Consider the following 17698-nt stretch of genomic DNA (forward strand, 5'->3'; position numbering starts at 1 on the left):
TTCAAAGCTACTCCAACCACCATCCCTCCACAGCTTCGTAAATTTGCTACTTTCAGATCAAACCCTTTTCCAACAAGTAGTGATAGAAAAAAATCTGGCTCTGGTTGTAAAGTACAGTACACTTATCCAGGTTTTCAGAAAACAGCAGTTCCTCCAGAGAACAGCAAAAGAAACTTCCATGTTGGATTTTCTTCCTTTTCTTTTTTTTTACAGACAAGCTTATTCAGGGCTTATGGGTAGATGCAAGCTTTAACTATGGCTGGAAGCCAACTACTTTGCAGTGATGAGGCAAACAAAATCATTAAATGCTGAATATATTCAGACTACTTCCAGTGACCTTCCTTGAATTCTTCCTGTAGTACAAATAACTCCTTTTGCAATTGAAATAACTAACAAGTATAAAACACTTCAACATAAAGAGCTGCCACATCACCACTTACCCATGATCCTTAGCAAATTCTGCAGCTATGTAGCTTAGGCAGCTGCAGCAACAGCCCAGCTATAACATACAAGAATTTGATGTGGCATTTTGGAAAGCAGTAAATATAAATGTTCAATTTGGAGCTACAATGTTTTACATCTAAAGAGTTATACAGATAATAATTAAAGGCATAATTAAATAATGCCATGAAACTTCTACTACTTTTAACCCTGGCTTATAAATATTTACATTGTGCAGGTGAATTCACATATATTACTTCCAGATTAATATAAAAATAACAAAAAATAATCAAAATAATTTATATTAAATCAACAAGATTTTTCTGTGTAGACAAACCCTCAGAAGCTGCAGTGAACAGAGAATGCTCCAAATGATTTTGTCTTTGTGGAGTAAATCTATCACATAGATTGCACAAACATATTTTTCTACCTCTTCCTGAGTTCATGAGGAAATCACCCTACTTTCCAGGTTTTTCATTTGGATAGAAATTACAAGCTAAAATATATAAGGAAATATCCGACTAGCAGAGAAGCCTATTTGTCTTGCTGACTAGTGAAAAGCATACTGTCTCAGAAGTTCATGCTATATACTGATGAATGAAATATGAAGGCAAGAAGCAATTCTTTTGTAGTATTAATAATCATACATCCAACTCTGCAGGTATATTCTCTGGAGACTGCAAAAGAATCCTCTGAAGTGTGAAATCACAGTAAGTACTCCTGAAATACGGCAAATTTGCAGAACTTAAGATACTTCTGCAAATCAAAAAATCTTTGGAACCAATATCAACGTTATAATAAAAAGCGAGTCTCAACCTAGCTAAGGAGAAGCTGTTTCTCTATAATAAATTGTTTAAAACTTCTTCAACATCTGTATTTTAGAGCTGTAACACTTATTACTGGAGCCATAGGCTTACTATGTTCTCCCTTGTCAGGAAGTAGCATCTTTAGTTCTGTTTTGCTCAATAAGTCATAAATTAAAGAACTTTCCAGAGGAACACAAGGAACTATGGTTCAAATTTTATAATGCATCATGCATTAGAATACCAAAAGGCTTCTACTGCATTTTAATGATTCATTTCACTGCTGAACAGAAAATGCCAGCTGATGTACACTAAAGTTAATAAGGACCTGAAGGAGCTAAAACTGATACTTAGCTTCAAGTATCATTGGTACTCACTGTAAAGAATTGTGCCATTTAGAGCAGTTGTTTTCACTGTCAAGTACAGCGTCGTCAGATTGCTTGTTTCCTGCCCAGATGCAGTCCTGGTCTTAGATACAGATGTTAGAGAAGGTAGTTCCAAATAAGAATTTCCAGTGAAGGATGGAAAAAACAGTGCTGTATCTAAAACGAATAACCAAAAGCTAATTTTATTAATTTATTACAAAATAAAGTCATAAAATACAATATAATCAGCAAAGCACAGTTAAAAACATCCGTTCTTCTGCATACCTGTGAATAGTGTAATCAACTATATTATTTGCAGAGCATGCATATAAATTTGCTTAATTTCAATAATTTAACTAAAATATGCAGAAAATGTTCTAGCATCTGCATATTACCAGAAGTGAAAAGACTATTATAGGAGGGACTGCTGCTGGAAGATGCAATGAAGTTCAAAAGATTGTCATAAATTTTCATCTTTACAAAATGTGTCCATGCAGAACTTTTGTCCTATGACATCCCTGTGAAGTACTTTTGGTTTATAGTTGTAGGTAAGAAACAGAGGTTTTCCTAATTTTGAGGATACTCAAATATTCTGGGTTTGAAATTATTATGAGGACGCCATTGGGCAATATATGCATTTTCCCACTCACTACTCCTGTCCTGAAAATGAGTAATCACAAGAGAAAAAAATTTAACCATGAAGGCTTAACATTTGCAACATTTATTGCATTAATTAACTTTGTCATTACATTTTTGAGTTTTCCCCCCTGTAGCTGTGATAATAATACCACTCAAGCAAGAAAAAACAGGAAAAAAGTAATTGAGGTTAGGCAGAATGTCTTCCTAATGCCTTAAGCATCCTGGTTAAGCAATGCTCCTTGAAAACTGTCCAAATTCATCACCAAGGATATGAATGAAGAATGAGCAATGAGAAAAGCATTCTGAGTGCAGGTAATATTTTTGCAAAGAAATTTTTTATTTAGTGAACTAAAACTATACAGTGGAATTGTGACTGATGATTACACCTAGGCATGACTAGTATGTGGAAATTTTTTCTCAAAATTTTTATTCACTTTATTCATTTTTTGTTTGTGTAATCTGCCCATGGCTTATTCTCTGCCATTTTTACTGGACTTAAGAAGCAGGAACAAAATGAAACACCTAGTGAAACAAACATATGTTGAAGGGCATTAATTAAAAATAAGCCACCACAACCTGACAGCGAAAATGGAAAGCCAGAAGTAGTTACATTTCTTAACAGTATGTCTGGAAAAATCAAGGTTGTTGGAGAAAGTGAAAAATTATGGCATGAAAAGAGTCTTTTGCAGGGTGAGGTAAAGGGCAAAGACATTGCTAATCAGAGACAGACCTTCACAATTATGAGAATGCCATTTGTCTAATTAAATTCATACTTTCAAGGGAAACACTGTTAGCAGATCTACCTAGTCTAGTGCAGGGCCACAAACATGATTAAGGGACTTGGGCCTCTTTCATATGAGGAAAGGCTGAGAGAGCTAGGATTCCTAAGGCTGGAGATGAGCAGGCTTGGGTGAATCTTATCAATGTTTATAAATACCTGATTGGAGGGGATGGAGAAGAGTGAGCCAAACTTTTTGCAGCAGTGCCCCCTGACAGGCAATGGGCACAAATCCAAAAACCAGTAAATTTCACCTGAACAGATGAAAATGCTTTCTCACTGTGAGGGTGGTCAAACACTGGCACAGGTTGAGCAGAGACATTTGTCAAGTCTCAGTCCTTGGAGATTTTCAAGATCTGATTGGATGTGGCTGTAAGAAACCTGCTCTAGGTGACCCTGCTCTGCTTGAACAGGCTGTTGGACTAGATGATCTCAAGAGGTCCCTTCCAATCACAATGATGTGGTGATTCTGCGATCTTTCACAGAGAGGCTTTGTGTGGACAACATTAATTCTTATTGTTCAAATGTAGTGCCTTCAGAAACCTCAGTTTAGCACAGTACCCATAATACACCTTGCAGCTAAAGCTATTAAAAAGTCTTTTATTAGGCAATTTTCAAAAAATACTTGACTTCAAGATTATCTGTCCACAACTTAGTTTCTACATTAAAAATAATATTTTGTGAAGTTTCTTTCAGCTAGCTGGAGGGAGAAGGGGGAGGAGAGAGAGAAGGGGAAAGAAGCGTAGGATATCTGGAAAATCTTGAAAGGAAGGATAACCTCATCAGTTGTTCAGCTGGGATAGCTCCCTTCAAAAGGGGAGATCTTCCATAAAGACCTGTAACTTTTCAGGGAGTCCAGCGTAGAAGTCTCTGCACTAATGGATAGCCAAAATGCTACTTCAGCTGTAGTGACTACACCTGCAGTGCTACACCCAAAACAGCCTAGGCCTCCAAAGTCATCCAGAACTGCAAAGATGCAGAGTACACCCTCTTCTCCACAGTGTGCGGGCTATTAGCCTGCTGATCCTCAAAAGTCATCCTCTGCCCTAAAGCTGTGCAACAGCTGCCATCTGTCACAACTGTACATCAGTAATGAGGTCACGGATAGCACAGGGGTTAGTACTCTCCTTGGATGAAGGGCCTAGGTGGGAGAAAACCGAACAGCAGATGCCTCCTTGAGCTTTCATCTTCACACAAACTGAGATAGATTATCTCCAGTGTAGGTCAGAAGAAGGCATACAACCTCCACAGGTAGCACAACGAAGCAGAGAAGCCACCAAAGACTTATTAAGCACCAGATACCAAGAAAAGCTCCTACCCAGCAAGAGGAATCAACTGTGAAGCATTGCAATTCAACAGTTGAAAAGTACTGAAAAAGTACATGGTCATCTGTGCTTTCTATGACTGATACTTCAGGGGAGTGATTGTGCAGCGAAGAACTTCCCAGCCTCAAGAAGCGTGCTCTGACAGAACATCCTCTCTACAGGCAAACAGACCCATGAAAACTCTATAGAGCACTCTCCTCTGTTTGGCATAAAAGCTAACTTGCAAGCCTCAAAGGTTGGCTTAGGTGCTTGAATATCAGAGGAAAAACTTTACTGTTAATCATACTAACTTTGCTGTGTAACTACAAAATTGTTTTTAAGTATGCATATTCTCTTGTTCCTTACATCTTGACAAATAATAAAGCTAATTCAGAATACATTAATACACACATGAGAACTCAATTCCAAAGGAAAGTCTGAAGAGGAAGTTGTGATTCAGTGGGAAGTATCAGTCATGCAAGTAGCCCAACATACAGCAAGACAGTGAAGCATGTAGGAACCGCAGCATCCCAAGTGCACCTGTAGCAATATCCACTAAATCTACGTATCCTTGTATTATCTTGCATACAGTGGAAGCACATTTCAAATACCCTTAATATTTGTCAAGCAACAAGCAAATAATTTTCAGTATTTATGGATTTGGAAAAAGTAACAAAATCTAAACCCCACTTTTGAATAATTTCTCATATCTCATGTTTTATCTTTAACAGATTTCATACATATGGCTAATTTTAGACCCAGCATTTGAAATTAATTCAGTAATAGTAGCAAAGAGTTTGATAGGGATGTTTGATGGGATGCAAACAGTTGTTTGCAGCAAACTGCAACCTCACACACAGCATTATTCTTCCTAAAGCTTATAAAGATCAGCCTAATGACAATCACAGTATTTTTCGAAGAAATAAGTAATAACCTTTGAGAGATTTCATAAAGCTATGAGTGTTAGGAGATCTCTGATAGTGGAATGTTGTTATCAAAATTGTAAGAAATCTGTAAACAAAAGAAACACCACCATTTGAAGTGAAGGTCTTGTCAAGTTGCTGCTACCTTATACAGATAACTATAGATCCATTCCATAAGGCTATGTTAAATAGCAATACAAAATTCCTTGTCATAGGATTCTAAAAAAAGGTGACATTCTATAGACCATAAGAAATCAGTAAAGTGTCTTGTACTGATATTTTCAAATTATACATATAATTGTTAATGGCAGTCAGTGAAAAGACAAATTATGTTTAGCATGCATACATAGTACACAAAGATGGTTACTGTAAATGCTTTCTAAAAATTCACAAAATAGTAGCCTTGAAGCAAACACTCATACACTGTGAAAAAACTTTGAATATAAAGTAACTCTCAGGATGCATGTATCTACACCAAGAAATTATACTAAGATAGAACCATGGTTCTGAAAAAGCAGTTATTGCCTCTTGGATGTGGTTGATTGTGTCTGTGTATTAAGAGCCTAAAATCTATGCGATGAAATACACAGGTACAATAATAGTACAGGCAAAGTTGCTTGTCTGGATTCTGTTTTTCCACTTCCCTTGTTCTACTAAACTTGAAATTAGCAGGAATTAAAGTCCCACACAGCACTGAGCATGGCTGCACACTGGTAGGTCCCATGAATCGCAGCCAAAGAGGGCATATGCTGAACTACAATAAGCCGATAACTGAAATACTATCAATGCCAGCTAGAATGTGCATAAAGGGCTGTATCACAGTATGACAGTATTTTACACCATTTCCTAGTAACATTTACGGATCTTCATATTTTAAGATGGTTGCTGGCAAGAAGTGATTTTGTACTTCATTTGTTTCACTGGACAGGCTGACAGAAGAAATAGTTACTTTATTCTCTCCTGGGGCTACCATCTAACACTGTCAGCTATGTCCATGAGCCCAGGGGACTGTTCCACTAGGGCAGTGGTCTCCAAAGTGATGCCTGCACCCCAGGGCATACGCAAGACAATTCACTGGGGTGCAAGAAGAAATAAATTAGAACTGCAGTAGTATATAAATATAATTTGTAAAAAAATACATCTACATACATTGGTGGGGTGGCTTCACAAATTTTTTACCATTGGGGCATGCAATCAAAATAGTGTGGAGACCACTGCACTAAGGAAAAACTGAAGGGCAATAGGGACTTACCAACTGTGTCCCCCACAAGGCAAGGGAAGATAATGGAGTACCAGCATAGCAGTTCTGCAGTATGGAGAATTTCTACAAAGGGATTGTGTTGTGATTCTTTGACCTATATTTAAAGTCTTCGAGCAGAACACAATTTTTTGAGATACTAGCTCTTGCTACAATTAAAAAGTGACAATGTGACACTATACCAACAGAGGTTAGTGAGAAAATGAATACAGTACAACTTTGCAAAGCCATAAAGTTCTTTTAGACTCAGAGAATGTCCCTGCTTCAAATAAGCAAAATGGCTTAATGAATTTGAGTCCCAAACTGTATTTTATAGAATATACAGGTGTCTAAAACCTACACTGGTCAAACTTAGGACCCTGTCTGCATATAAGCTTCATCTTTGGATACTTATTAGGAAGCATCATAATACAATGATAAACAAAATTGATATACAAAAAACTCTATAAGTACAAGGCACAATCAACTACATGTAACAGCTTTACATGTCTCAATTATACTGGAAGAAATAAAACATTTCTGACATTTTAAGGGTAAAATAGGAGACTACAAGTAATTCAAAATACAATACCTGCAAAAATTCATAACACAGACTACAGAGTTTGGTCTTGAATTCCCTGAACAGCACATATTGCTAAGAATTATACTTAAATAGTTTAACTGAAGGCTCAAATTTTCTACTGAAATAAATAAGTTATCTGGGATACTATCAACTACAATTTTCAAAATAACTATAACAAGAAAATGTTGAGAATACATTAACAAATTTCTATTATGATCCTATTTGACTTTGTCTTAGAAAATAAACAGCAGTAAGGGGAAGAACAGAGTTTTCCACTGCTAGTAAATTTGAATCAATCTGTTTCCACTCCTATCTCTAATTTTCCATTTGCATTGTTTGCTTTTTGTGACAAGCTTGCTTAGTCCTGAATTCTATTAAATTCTATAGAGTTCTATCAAAAACAGACTTTTCAGTCTTGAAGATAGTAAGACCCTTCAACTGCACAAGCCATTGCTAAATAAAGTCAAATAAGAAATATGTAACACTTTTAATAGTTGAGTATCAGAAAAAAACCCACCACAAAACCCTGGAAAGGGAAGTAATGCATTCATCTTCTGGTAGGAGAGATCCAACCAAACATCTGGCCAAACTGTCTACAGCTGCATTGAAAGTCTTTGGTTCTTTTTAATGAAAACAAATGGGTAATCCTAAGATATCATTCTCCTCATCTTATGATAAACATCTTAAAAGTGCAGATGAATCATGACCTAAACCCACCTATTTCTCTCCACTTGCTATAAAAGGTCATGAAGGTCACTAGTTTAGCTGTAGACTGGCAGTATCTGAAGTAAGATGAACAATTCTCTCTCTTGATGTCTGTGTATCAGAACTAAATGGCCTGCTGGAGGACTTTCTTTAGGCAAAACCGAGTTAATACAGTAGTTCTGAGTTGAAATGTTAGAGATGTGAACGAAACAGGATGTTAGAATAGTTAGGGGCTCAAACTCTGAACTTGCCATTTGCATTTTTCAATTACAGTAGTAAACATCCTACGACAGAGATCCGAAACTTAGAGAAATTCTGTGCTTGTTCTTTTCCATCACTAAAAGAATATAGTAGAAATAGATGATAAAAATCTCTGCTGACCAGTGCAGCAAATCTTTGAATAAAGGTGTTCCCAGTAGGCACAAAGTCAGTTTAGCAGCAATATCAAGGGACTGATGAATACACAACTTGCTCTATCCATCTCATGCTCACCATATATCCCAGGGAACCAAATTTAACTACCCGAGAGAAATGCATTCTTTTATCTTATGTTCATGGTGTTAAGAAAATCAAAATGAAATAAATATGATTCAGAAAATTTCTAGGGATTATGTCTGGTACATACAAAATCTGACCTGGATATTTCATAAAGCATCACACACCTACAATAGTACAGAAATACAATAACCATTTCCTCAATGACTATAACTTTAGAGCTATGAAATAATTGATTAGGTGAGTTCAGCTGTTTCCAGACAATAAAATATGAAACAAAATAAATCTCATCCTTGCTGCTTTCATTCGTTTCAATGCACAAAAACCTTCTCCTTGCTGTAACTGAACTTCTACATCATGAGGCAAAGATCCTTACATAATAAAATGTGCAAGTTTTTCTTTGTCAGGCCAGCCTGGTGCCTTGTTGATAATGCTCTCTGCTGTCAACAGAGAGATCTGAATTCAGATCACTGACTTAATTTCTTACTTTGCAGATTGCTAGGGGCTTTGACTGGCAGAAAGATACTATGTTTTATCATCAAGACTCAGGGGAAGCACTGAGAGGCAATGGGTCACATAAGCATTCCTTAAGAGCAGGACATCATTTCATTTTCATTGAAGGGAACTGCCATATGAGTGAGGCAGTATTAGATTAAAAGAGTTTAAAAAATTCTAGGAAAATAAACCACATGATGCCATTAAAGTCTCTTCTGAATTTTCGAACAAGCCTGGTAACATGCATCTGCAAAGGTACAATGACACACAGAACAGAAGCAGGGATGATCAAAGGGATGGTACGGCTTCCAGATTGATAAACAGAACAGGCTTATTCAACGTGCAGAGGAAAATGGAAGAAATGACCACTCCGTGTCTTGTAACACAAAAACTAAGGACACTCGATACTATCAGGTCACAGGCTTGAAAAACAAAAGAAAATGATTAATAACTTTTCACAGAATGCATATTTGTTCGGGGCAATTTATTGCCACAAGACATGATGGGGGTCAGAAGTATTAAAAAAAACCCCACAAAAACAAACCATGAAAAAGAAAGAAAAATACAGGAAAATCAATCCACCAGACTAGCAAGTATAATGGAACCACAGCTCAGAAAATCCTAATCTCACTGATTGGAGGAGGCTCAAGTAATGCACTTTGGGAAAAATCACAGTTGCCCTGTTTTTTATATCCCTGTCAAAGTAATTGTGACTGGTCTTGCGGATATTGAGCTAGGTGACCTACTGGTATGACACAGCTGGTAATTTTTATGTGACTTGTTCTGCTTTCTGTATCACTGCTAAGATTGCATGACAGAAGATAAGAGATACGCAGACCATTTAACATAAAGAAAATAAATGATTCCATAGTTATCTGAAACAAAGAGCAATTGTCATTACCTAGTGTCTACAGATCAAGTTACTCTCTTTTGGCAGCTCCACTGCAAAAAGTAGATCAACCCAATGTAGATATGTTAGCAGTTTTATTTCAGGAAAAAGAATTGTTCTGTTGAAAGTTTTAGCATTCTTTTAAATACTGAGAAGTTCAAGTTGGCTGCATGTCTGACAATACAAAAGCGTAGTAAAGCAGTTTGATGTTCATATGCTTTAGGAAACAGGGAGCCACAAGAAAAATAAATTATTTTCATATTCCTGTTTTGTACCCCTCATCATTCCTCGTCTGACCTCACATTTTAGGAGACAAGGATCACTTTTTTTTTTTTTTTCCCCCTCCCCCTGGACCCTCAGTTGCTTTACATCAGCAGATTTGTAACTGCGTCAGTTCACAGCAGATGCGAATTCAGTATTTCTGGCCAAAGCCTGTGTAACTGTAAAAGGAAGAAAATGACCTGGCTCACAGTATAAGATGAAGCTTATTCAGTTAATAGCCATGAAGCATGCTAAACTATCCATCTAAGAGATGTGTAAATATTAAATTTTTTATCTTTTTTGGATATTGCATAGACATGTAAAGTAAGACGAGATGTATAAGTGGAACAGACTGACATGAGAAAGGAGAAAGGAAAATTATTCATTCATATTGAGTTCAAGATTTTGTGAAAACAGGTATGACAGTAGCACCTTGATAGAATGCATAAAAAATAGCCAAGAAATTGGGTGTTAAAAAAATCCCAAACAATTTAGTTGTTAATCCAAACCCACACGAAAAATTAGCAATTTACTACCTGTTTTTAGTAGTTTTGAAAACAACTCAGTAATTCATCTTTTCCTGCTTGATTAGTTTCAACTACAAAATTTATTACTTTACTCCTAAATGTATTGGATTTTGAAGTGAAGAGAATGGTCCTCATTGATACTAGTAGCTAATCAGATGTATTTTATCACCTGCATTCAAAATGATGCACAAGTGCTTAACTGTTTTCCTGAATTTGACATAGAGGAAATTGGGAAACTATTATCTAATATTTTCTTCAAGCTCAACATATTTGACAGGAAATATGATCTTCTTGCCAAACCACCAGTGTTTTATCTATTAAAAAAAAAAAAAAAATCTATCTAGGAGGGAAATGAAGGTTCTTATATCTTCATATATATTTTTCTAACTCTCCCAATTACAGGAGAAAATCTAAGGTAGAGTTTGAATATCAAACCATAATTTACACTGGAGTTGTCATAATGCACTGCTATAATTGATACTGAAAAGCTGGTTGCTTTTAAGATCATTGTGACAGAGTATGGCAAATTTTAACGAAGCAAGGACTTTTAAAAATCTTTTGAAGCTCACTCATTATTTGCTCTGTAAAGTATCACAGAAAGTCTACTTAAACATGAGTTTTCGTATTTTTGATTCAAGTCCAATAAAGTGGTAAAAGGAGTGAATGAAATAAAGTATTGGTTTTCAGGGGGAAAAAGGCAGCTGTTGGAATATGTTTGGAAACTCAGACTTTTCGCAACATGTTGATACACTAGAGATCATGTATTACTCATTGAAATGAGAACTGTCTGGTTACACAAATGAATGTGGTCCAATAGCTTCATTTACTGTTATTTTACAGTGAGTCACAGCTAAATTTAAATATTTTATTAGTATATTTGTAATTCTTACGTTTATCGAAGTTCTAAGGCCAAGTTTTTGCTTTATGAGATACCAATGTATTTTCCATCACTTTAATTTTATTTCTGCCAGCTAAGTTTAATTTTATTCTCTGCAACGGTCTTGAACACATAAACTAACATTCCTATGCCAAAGGATCAGAGAAATACTTGACGAGTAATTGGCTATAACGGTTTAATTTGGACAAATATTAAGCTTTTCCAGTGTGTGTCATATTTAGTCAGATCAAGAGGAATCTTCCATCTGGATAACGCTGTAGACTAATTTATCATATGGTTGGCACCAGATAATAAATGATCAATGTTATATGTGAAATGCAAGCTGTAGTTTTAAGAACACTACATTTAATGTGCTCAAATAAATAACACAGTTTATGTATTGTTATTATATATTATATATAATTTTATATACATAGTATATATTGTGTATGCACCAAATTTTATGACTTTCCTAGGAGGTTTTAATTAGACTTCCCTATTATTACTTAGACGTATGGATGCATAATTTACAGAATTGTTTAATCTAATCTGAATTCCAACCTGAGTTTGTTTTCACAGGTTTAGGGTGCAAAGGTAGTTCCTGAAATTTCTCATTTTCTGGCTATCAGTAACATTCCTCCAAGAACCAAGAAGTTCCTTTATCTTCCTCCTAAACTTTTGGTAATACACTACTGAAGTAAATTTGAGCTTTTTATTAATGATTTCCTAGTTTTTTAACTGATATTGCATAAAACTGAGAAATTAATTTGGTAGGGTGTCAACTGGTTAATCAGTCAATTGGCATCCTTCTACCAGTGCTTTTAATATAGAAAATACTGATTTGACCTTTTTAAATGACTGTTTTAAAATTAATTTCAGTCTGCTTCCTCGGACTTTGCAGGATATCTAAGCCATATTTATAGGAATAGGAAACCCTAGTTCTACTGCAGAATTCAAACACATCAGTTTCAAGATAAGCAAAATTTCAGCTTGATAATAATTCAAGTCCAGGTGGCCAAGATACACCACCAGAATACGGTTTGGAAAATACACTAAGTGAAATGACAGAACTGCTGGAGAGCAAATGACAAATTATTTTACAGCATTTGCCAACATTTAAGAAACACTTGCTTATATATGGGTATCTCTACAAAGGATCCCAGGAGGAAAATGATCTTCCCTCCCAAGCAATGAAACAAATATGGCAACATTTGTCATGGACTAAAGTAATCCTTGTGCCTCAAAATAATGCAAAAGAGAATTTCTAAAGCAGGGTATGTAAGCAGCAGCAGATCTCAAGTACACCTAGCCTGGTTATGAAAAAACCCACAGGAACTATTAAAAACTACTTGGATGCTCTCCGATGCATGGAACACAAACTAGAAGATGTATGAAGGTTATTTGGCAATACAAGCATAAAACCCGTCACCATTAGAGAGTTTCTCACTGAACGAGGACAACAAGCCCCTAAAATTTTAACATTTCAGTATGATTTTTATTGCTCAGTTCAGAAGGTAATTGCATTTTTGCTACTGGAAGCTGGTCTGTTCTAAAGAAAAAAGCAGGACACCACTGTGGAAGCAGAAGAAACAAACAGTTTGTAAGCCACCAAGCACCCGTCTGTTCTCACACTATAAGCACCTATTCTGTCTACCCACACACCGAGGTAGATCTCCTTGGAGACTGCACTGTACAAAGCAAAGCAAAAAAGCCAAAGCTGTTTTAGGGCATCAACAAACAGTGAAATACAAATGATATATTTAACAGAAAACTTTCATTTAATCTTTTTCTGAATTAAGTTGATGCCCACTCACATTTAAATCTCCAAGGAAACAGTTCTTCTTTTGACCTCAATATTTGGTGCTGCTACGGTGAAGCAAGCAGAACTTACTTGAAGATTCTGTCAGTTTTTCCAGTGCTACAGGCCTCACTACACTGCACAGCTTTTAAGTACTGTGTCCAGAGGATGAAGACAAAAACCAAAAAGCTTTGTCTTAGAAACCACATCCAGTTTCCCTGCACTGTGCTGTTGAGCTGTTTAAAAATATCTTCTGTTCTTCATTTTTATTATTGTGTTTCAACGGTCTAAGCAAGTGCAATGGAAAAAAACCCCACCTAAATTACTTATCACACATGCAGGATGCATCTCATTAGTGATATCAATCTGTCTTCAAAAGAAGTAAATTTAATTTTAGTATTTGTAATAGTTTTGTTTTAGTAATTGTTGAGCTAGGGAATCCATCTCATGGTATCTTATTTTCAATGAATTATCTACTTTTAAACAGTGCATTCTATTGTCTCATAGATTTTCAAATTACCTATTTCTTTCATTGATGTCAATGATTTTCTCATGTAGTGAGACTTTCATCATATTCTTAGGGGGTAATTGTGATAATTCTAGCAGTTTTCCATTGTAAGACCTGTTTTACAGCTAAGTAGTAATTACAGAAAGTCAGCACTTGGGAGGCTGACACAGGGCTCTGTGGCATGGTGAATTTAAACTGCTCCATTTAAGACTTTAATGTAATGTAAAATCAGGAGAGCCTTCCCTTCAAGTCAGCAATGAAAAAGATGGGAGGGAAGCAATTCTTCTTTTATACATTTTAGGAAATAGTACATATTTTGAAAGTAAGGCCAAAGTAAACGGAGAGGGTATGTGAGAAATGGATACATTTGAAATGTAGATTCCACTTTCCACTACATTGCCAAAAGTACAATGTCTGTGAACGGTCTGAGAAAAAAAGCACACTATAATACGCACACTTTCCTGTATGTAAAGATCACAGCTGAACTCATAAAACAGAAATATGTTTTAGGTAGGAGACGCTTAAGTACTGATTTACACCACTGGAAGGAGCTGTGCTCCCAGCTAGACAGACAAATGAACTACCAAAAAAAAAAAAAAAAAAAAAAAGAGAGAAATAATACTAATTACAAATAGAACATGACCTTGTAAAAATACAGTATGTCCTGAGACGGGCTTCTTGGGCTTTCATCCTTCAACACCTGTCCTAAAAAGTGCCCTACATTGGCCTGTCAAACTCAGTTTCCCCAGGAACCCAGCACAGTACTGGAAATTTTGGGAGTCTGTGCTGTCAACTGGGTCAGATCAGAGTTCCCACTTCCTTACTTAGGATCTAGAAGTCTTCAGATCCCCTGGTCTCCACCTCTGGGGAAGGAAATCCTACACTTCAGGACATGTCTCAGATCATCCAGGGGGTTCCAGATTACGGAGTACTGGGTCTGGAGAACGACAAATTTCTGCAAGACTGAAGAACCAGCTGGCTTAAGTTTGGAAAAGCCATGATGAGTTTCTAATGGCAGCAATCTCAAAATACTAGGTCCCAGCAGCCATCACACCTTCTTTTTAATGTTCCAAATTAAAATTAAAAGAAAAAAATCAAACTCCTGATTTCTCAACAGCTGCAAAACCCATTTCCCAAGCAAAGGTTAAAAACTATTGATGAAACATGCTGTGCAAACACTTAACTTTCATGCTTGTAGTTATGTTATTCTGCATTATTTATTACTTTGTGACACTGCACATTTTTAATACACTGCTTCCAGCAACCAGGAGAAGATATCTGAAATAATCTACCTTTTTTTCATACTTGTCTTACATGAGAAATTTTCAAGCCAAAAGTTTAGATAGGAAATACAGGCATACGCATCCGGTAAATTCCAGTGTTAAAGACAGAGTGGGAACATATGCATTTGTATACAATATATTAATTTAATTTCCATATTTAGACATAAATATTTTAGCAGCTCCTAGCTATGAATTATTTTACCAGGAAATCTTTCTGAATAGCAGCTTCTCAAAGATATACAGGGAGTTTTTGTCAACCTAGTGCATATGTGTCCTATGGGACATCTTCAAAGCCAATCTTAAAATTTAGTAACAAGTAACATAAGAAAAATTACATTGTAATCATTGCAAGGAGTTTTGAGTTTGGAAGCATTTTGTAGATGTGATCCAGAGAAAGAAAAGGGATGAAGATAATGGGAGAAAACCCAGTCCATAAGAGAAACATTTTTCACTCATGGGTATAAAAGGCAGACAGAATCTATCTCTCAAGTCTGAGTGGGGCCAGGGGGAAGAAGAAAATTGTTTCACTTGAGTGAACTGCTTAGATCATAGCCAAGTGACTATGTTAGAAGTACAAATCATGTTGTACAAACTTACTCCTCACTTCATATGACCCTACAGAACGCCAGTGCAGAACAGATTGGTTATCAGGATACTGTTCAAGAATCCACATCAATTCAAGGACTTGGAGAATTAATTTCTGGTTACAGTGAGTGCAACAATTGTCTGCTTGAAGCTGTTGAAAACTACAGAGCCTGGACTCACTAAGAGTGTTCTTTTCTCAACCTTTCCGATTTAGAACAATGCTTTGTACAAACAAAATACTATGGCACACCAGAACCCAAAGTCTCAGGACAAGTAACCTTATTTTGTGCTTGACATTTGCATGTCTACCAATTCCTACATCTTCCTTGGGAAGTCACAAATAATAATTTTATGCCATTTATTACATCTCAATTAGAGGCTTAATATCTGTACATCAGTTGTTCTTTTCTCCCAGCAAACTCCCAAGGGTCATTTCAAAAGGAAGCTGCTGATGTTGCTATGACAGATAGTCTGTTTTGCCCATTTTTAAAAAAATCATAGTCAACTTAGTAAACAAATCCCATTATTATGTTAGATATTTCTTTCAAGCTGAAATAAACCCACCTATATATTCCATGGGAATGTTACTTATGAATACACATGAAGCTCGGAAACCAGTAAGACTTAATACAGTGAGTTAAAATACAAGCAGTTTCTCAGATTGGAGAGGTGAATACACCTGAGAGACAAATACTAAATTTTCATTACATTTTGTGAGACTATTGAAGCTTCAATTTGATTCAGTATCAGGATAAGAAGAAATGAATTAAGTAATGCCTTGCCTTTAAAAGTAAACATTTTGGTTAGCTTCTCTTCCCTCTGTCCGTCATTATTTCAGAACATATGTTCTCATCAACTCCACGATTTAGAAATTAAAACTTCACCTCATGTTTGATATTCCTTTTAGATTTAGCTTTAACAGTCTTTCAGTGAGCAGCTGCTAAAATCAAAACTGCACTAAGACAGACAGGAATGAATGAGACAAGATGATAATCAAGATTACCTGATTTCAGAAATCCCAAAACCATCAGAGCTAGAAAGTCTGCTGCCCTCACCAACGGAAAGCTAAAAAGAGCTTCCAGCTTTTCCACTGGTGTATTTCTATTTTTGACCTTAGAATTGCTCACAAAGCACTTGTTATATCAAACACAGCTGGGCAGCATTTCTTTTAACCAAAACAATTGATGTCTGTGCTGCAACAGCAGCTAACTTGCAGATCAGGTTCAAAACTCAAATAATTCTGAGTATAAATTTATAATATATTACTGGCATGTAGCAAAATAAACCTACAGTCTGATATACTGATAGTGGAACAACCCAACTTTTATAGGATGCTATTTTCTCCTTTGTTCTATTTATCATTGATCTGTGACTGATACATATTAAGTAACAGATTATCTACCATTTTGCACTAACCTAATTCTATTACCTAACATATTGGAGGATACTATTAAAATACTAAAAGCTTAAATTTGCTTTTATATAGCTAAAATTAACCAATAACCTAGAAGAGTATTACTTGTTCAAAGTGCCAGTCTTTTACCATGTTAATTAGAATTTCAAGAGCTACTTCATAAAGTTCAGTACTTTTGTTGTTGTTACTGTTTATAAGGTTATTCTTTCAGTTTAAAACCTGATGTTCCACAGTAAATTTCAATGGCATGACTGTACTGGTTTTGGCTGAGAGGGGTAATTTTTTTTCACAGTAACTGTACGGTGCTGTTTTGGACTTGTGATGAAAAGAGTGTTTCCCACATTTACCCTTCTGATTCTCTTCTTCCACCCACTGGGAGGGAGGGAGCGAGCAGCTGTATAGGGCTGAACTGCTTACTGGGGTTAAACCACGACACTGTTCTAGAAAAATACTTCCAGGCTGTCTAGAAAGCATTGTAATGGAGTTTTCTGTCATTTTTAGGAACCGGTTATTAATAGTCTGAAAAACAAGCAAAGCTCCTTGCTTAGTCTCGGATGCTGGAAATAATTAGCTGGGAAGTATGCATCCACCTAGAATCCTAAGAACTTTAAAAGAATACATAGTAAGATCCTCATTGATTGGCAACTGCAAGAATTTCTAAAAAATATCTGAAATTTCTGAAGTAACAGAATTCAGAACAGTAATTGCTAGATTAGAAAAAAGGAGGTACTGCTCCTTTTACAGGCCTGTGTGTATACCAGCTATTCTTCCAGCAAACTCTGAAAGGT

At 36.0% G+C, this 17698-nt stretch overlaps 1 protein-coding gene across 1 annotated transcript in view; it reads right to left on the minus strand.

Annotated features, from left to right (window-relative positions):
- The window catches only part of EYS (eyes shut homolog), an 874042-nt gene that overhangs the window by 185028 nt on the left and 671316 nt on the right, over nucleotides 1-17698 (minus strand). The window contains 1 exon segment of the mRNA XM_037392524.1: nucleotides 1622-1786. Coding sequence (XP_037248421.1) covers nucleotides 1622-1786 — 165 coding nt within the window.

The sequence above is a fragment of the Falco rusticolus genome, chromosome 6, assembly GCF_015220075.1.
Source record: "Falco rusticolus isolate bFalRus1 chromosome 6, bFalRus1.pri, whole genome shotgun sequence".
NCBI lineage: Eukaryota > Metazoa > Chordata > Aves > Falconiformes > Falconidae > Falco > Falco rusticolus.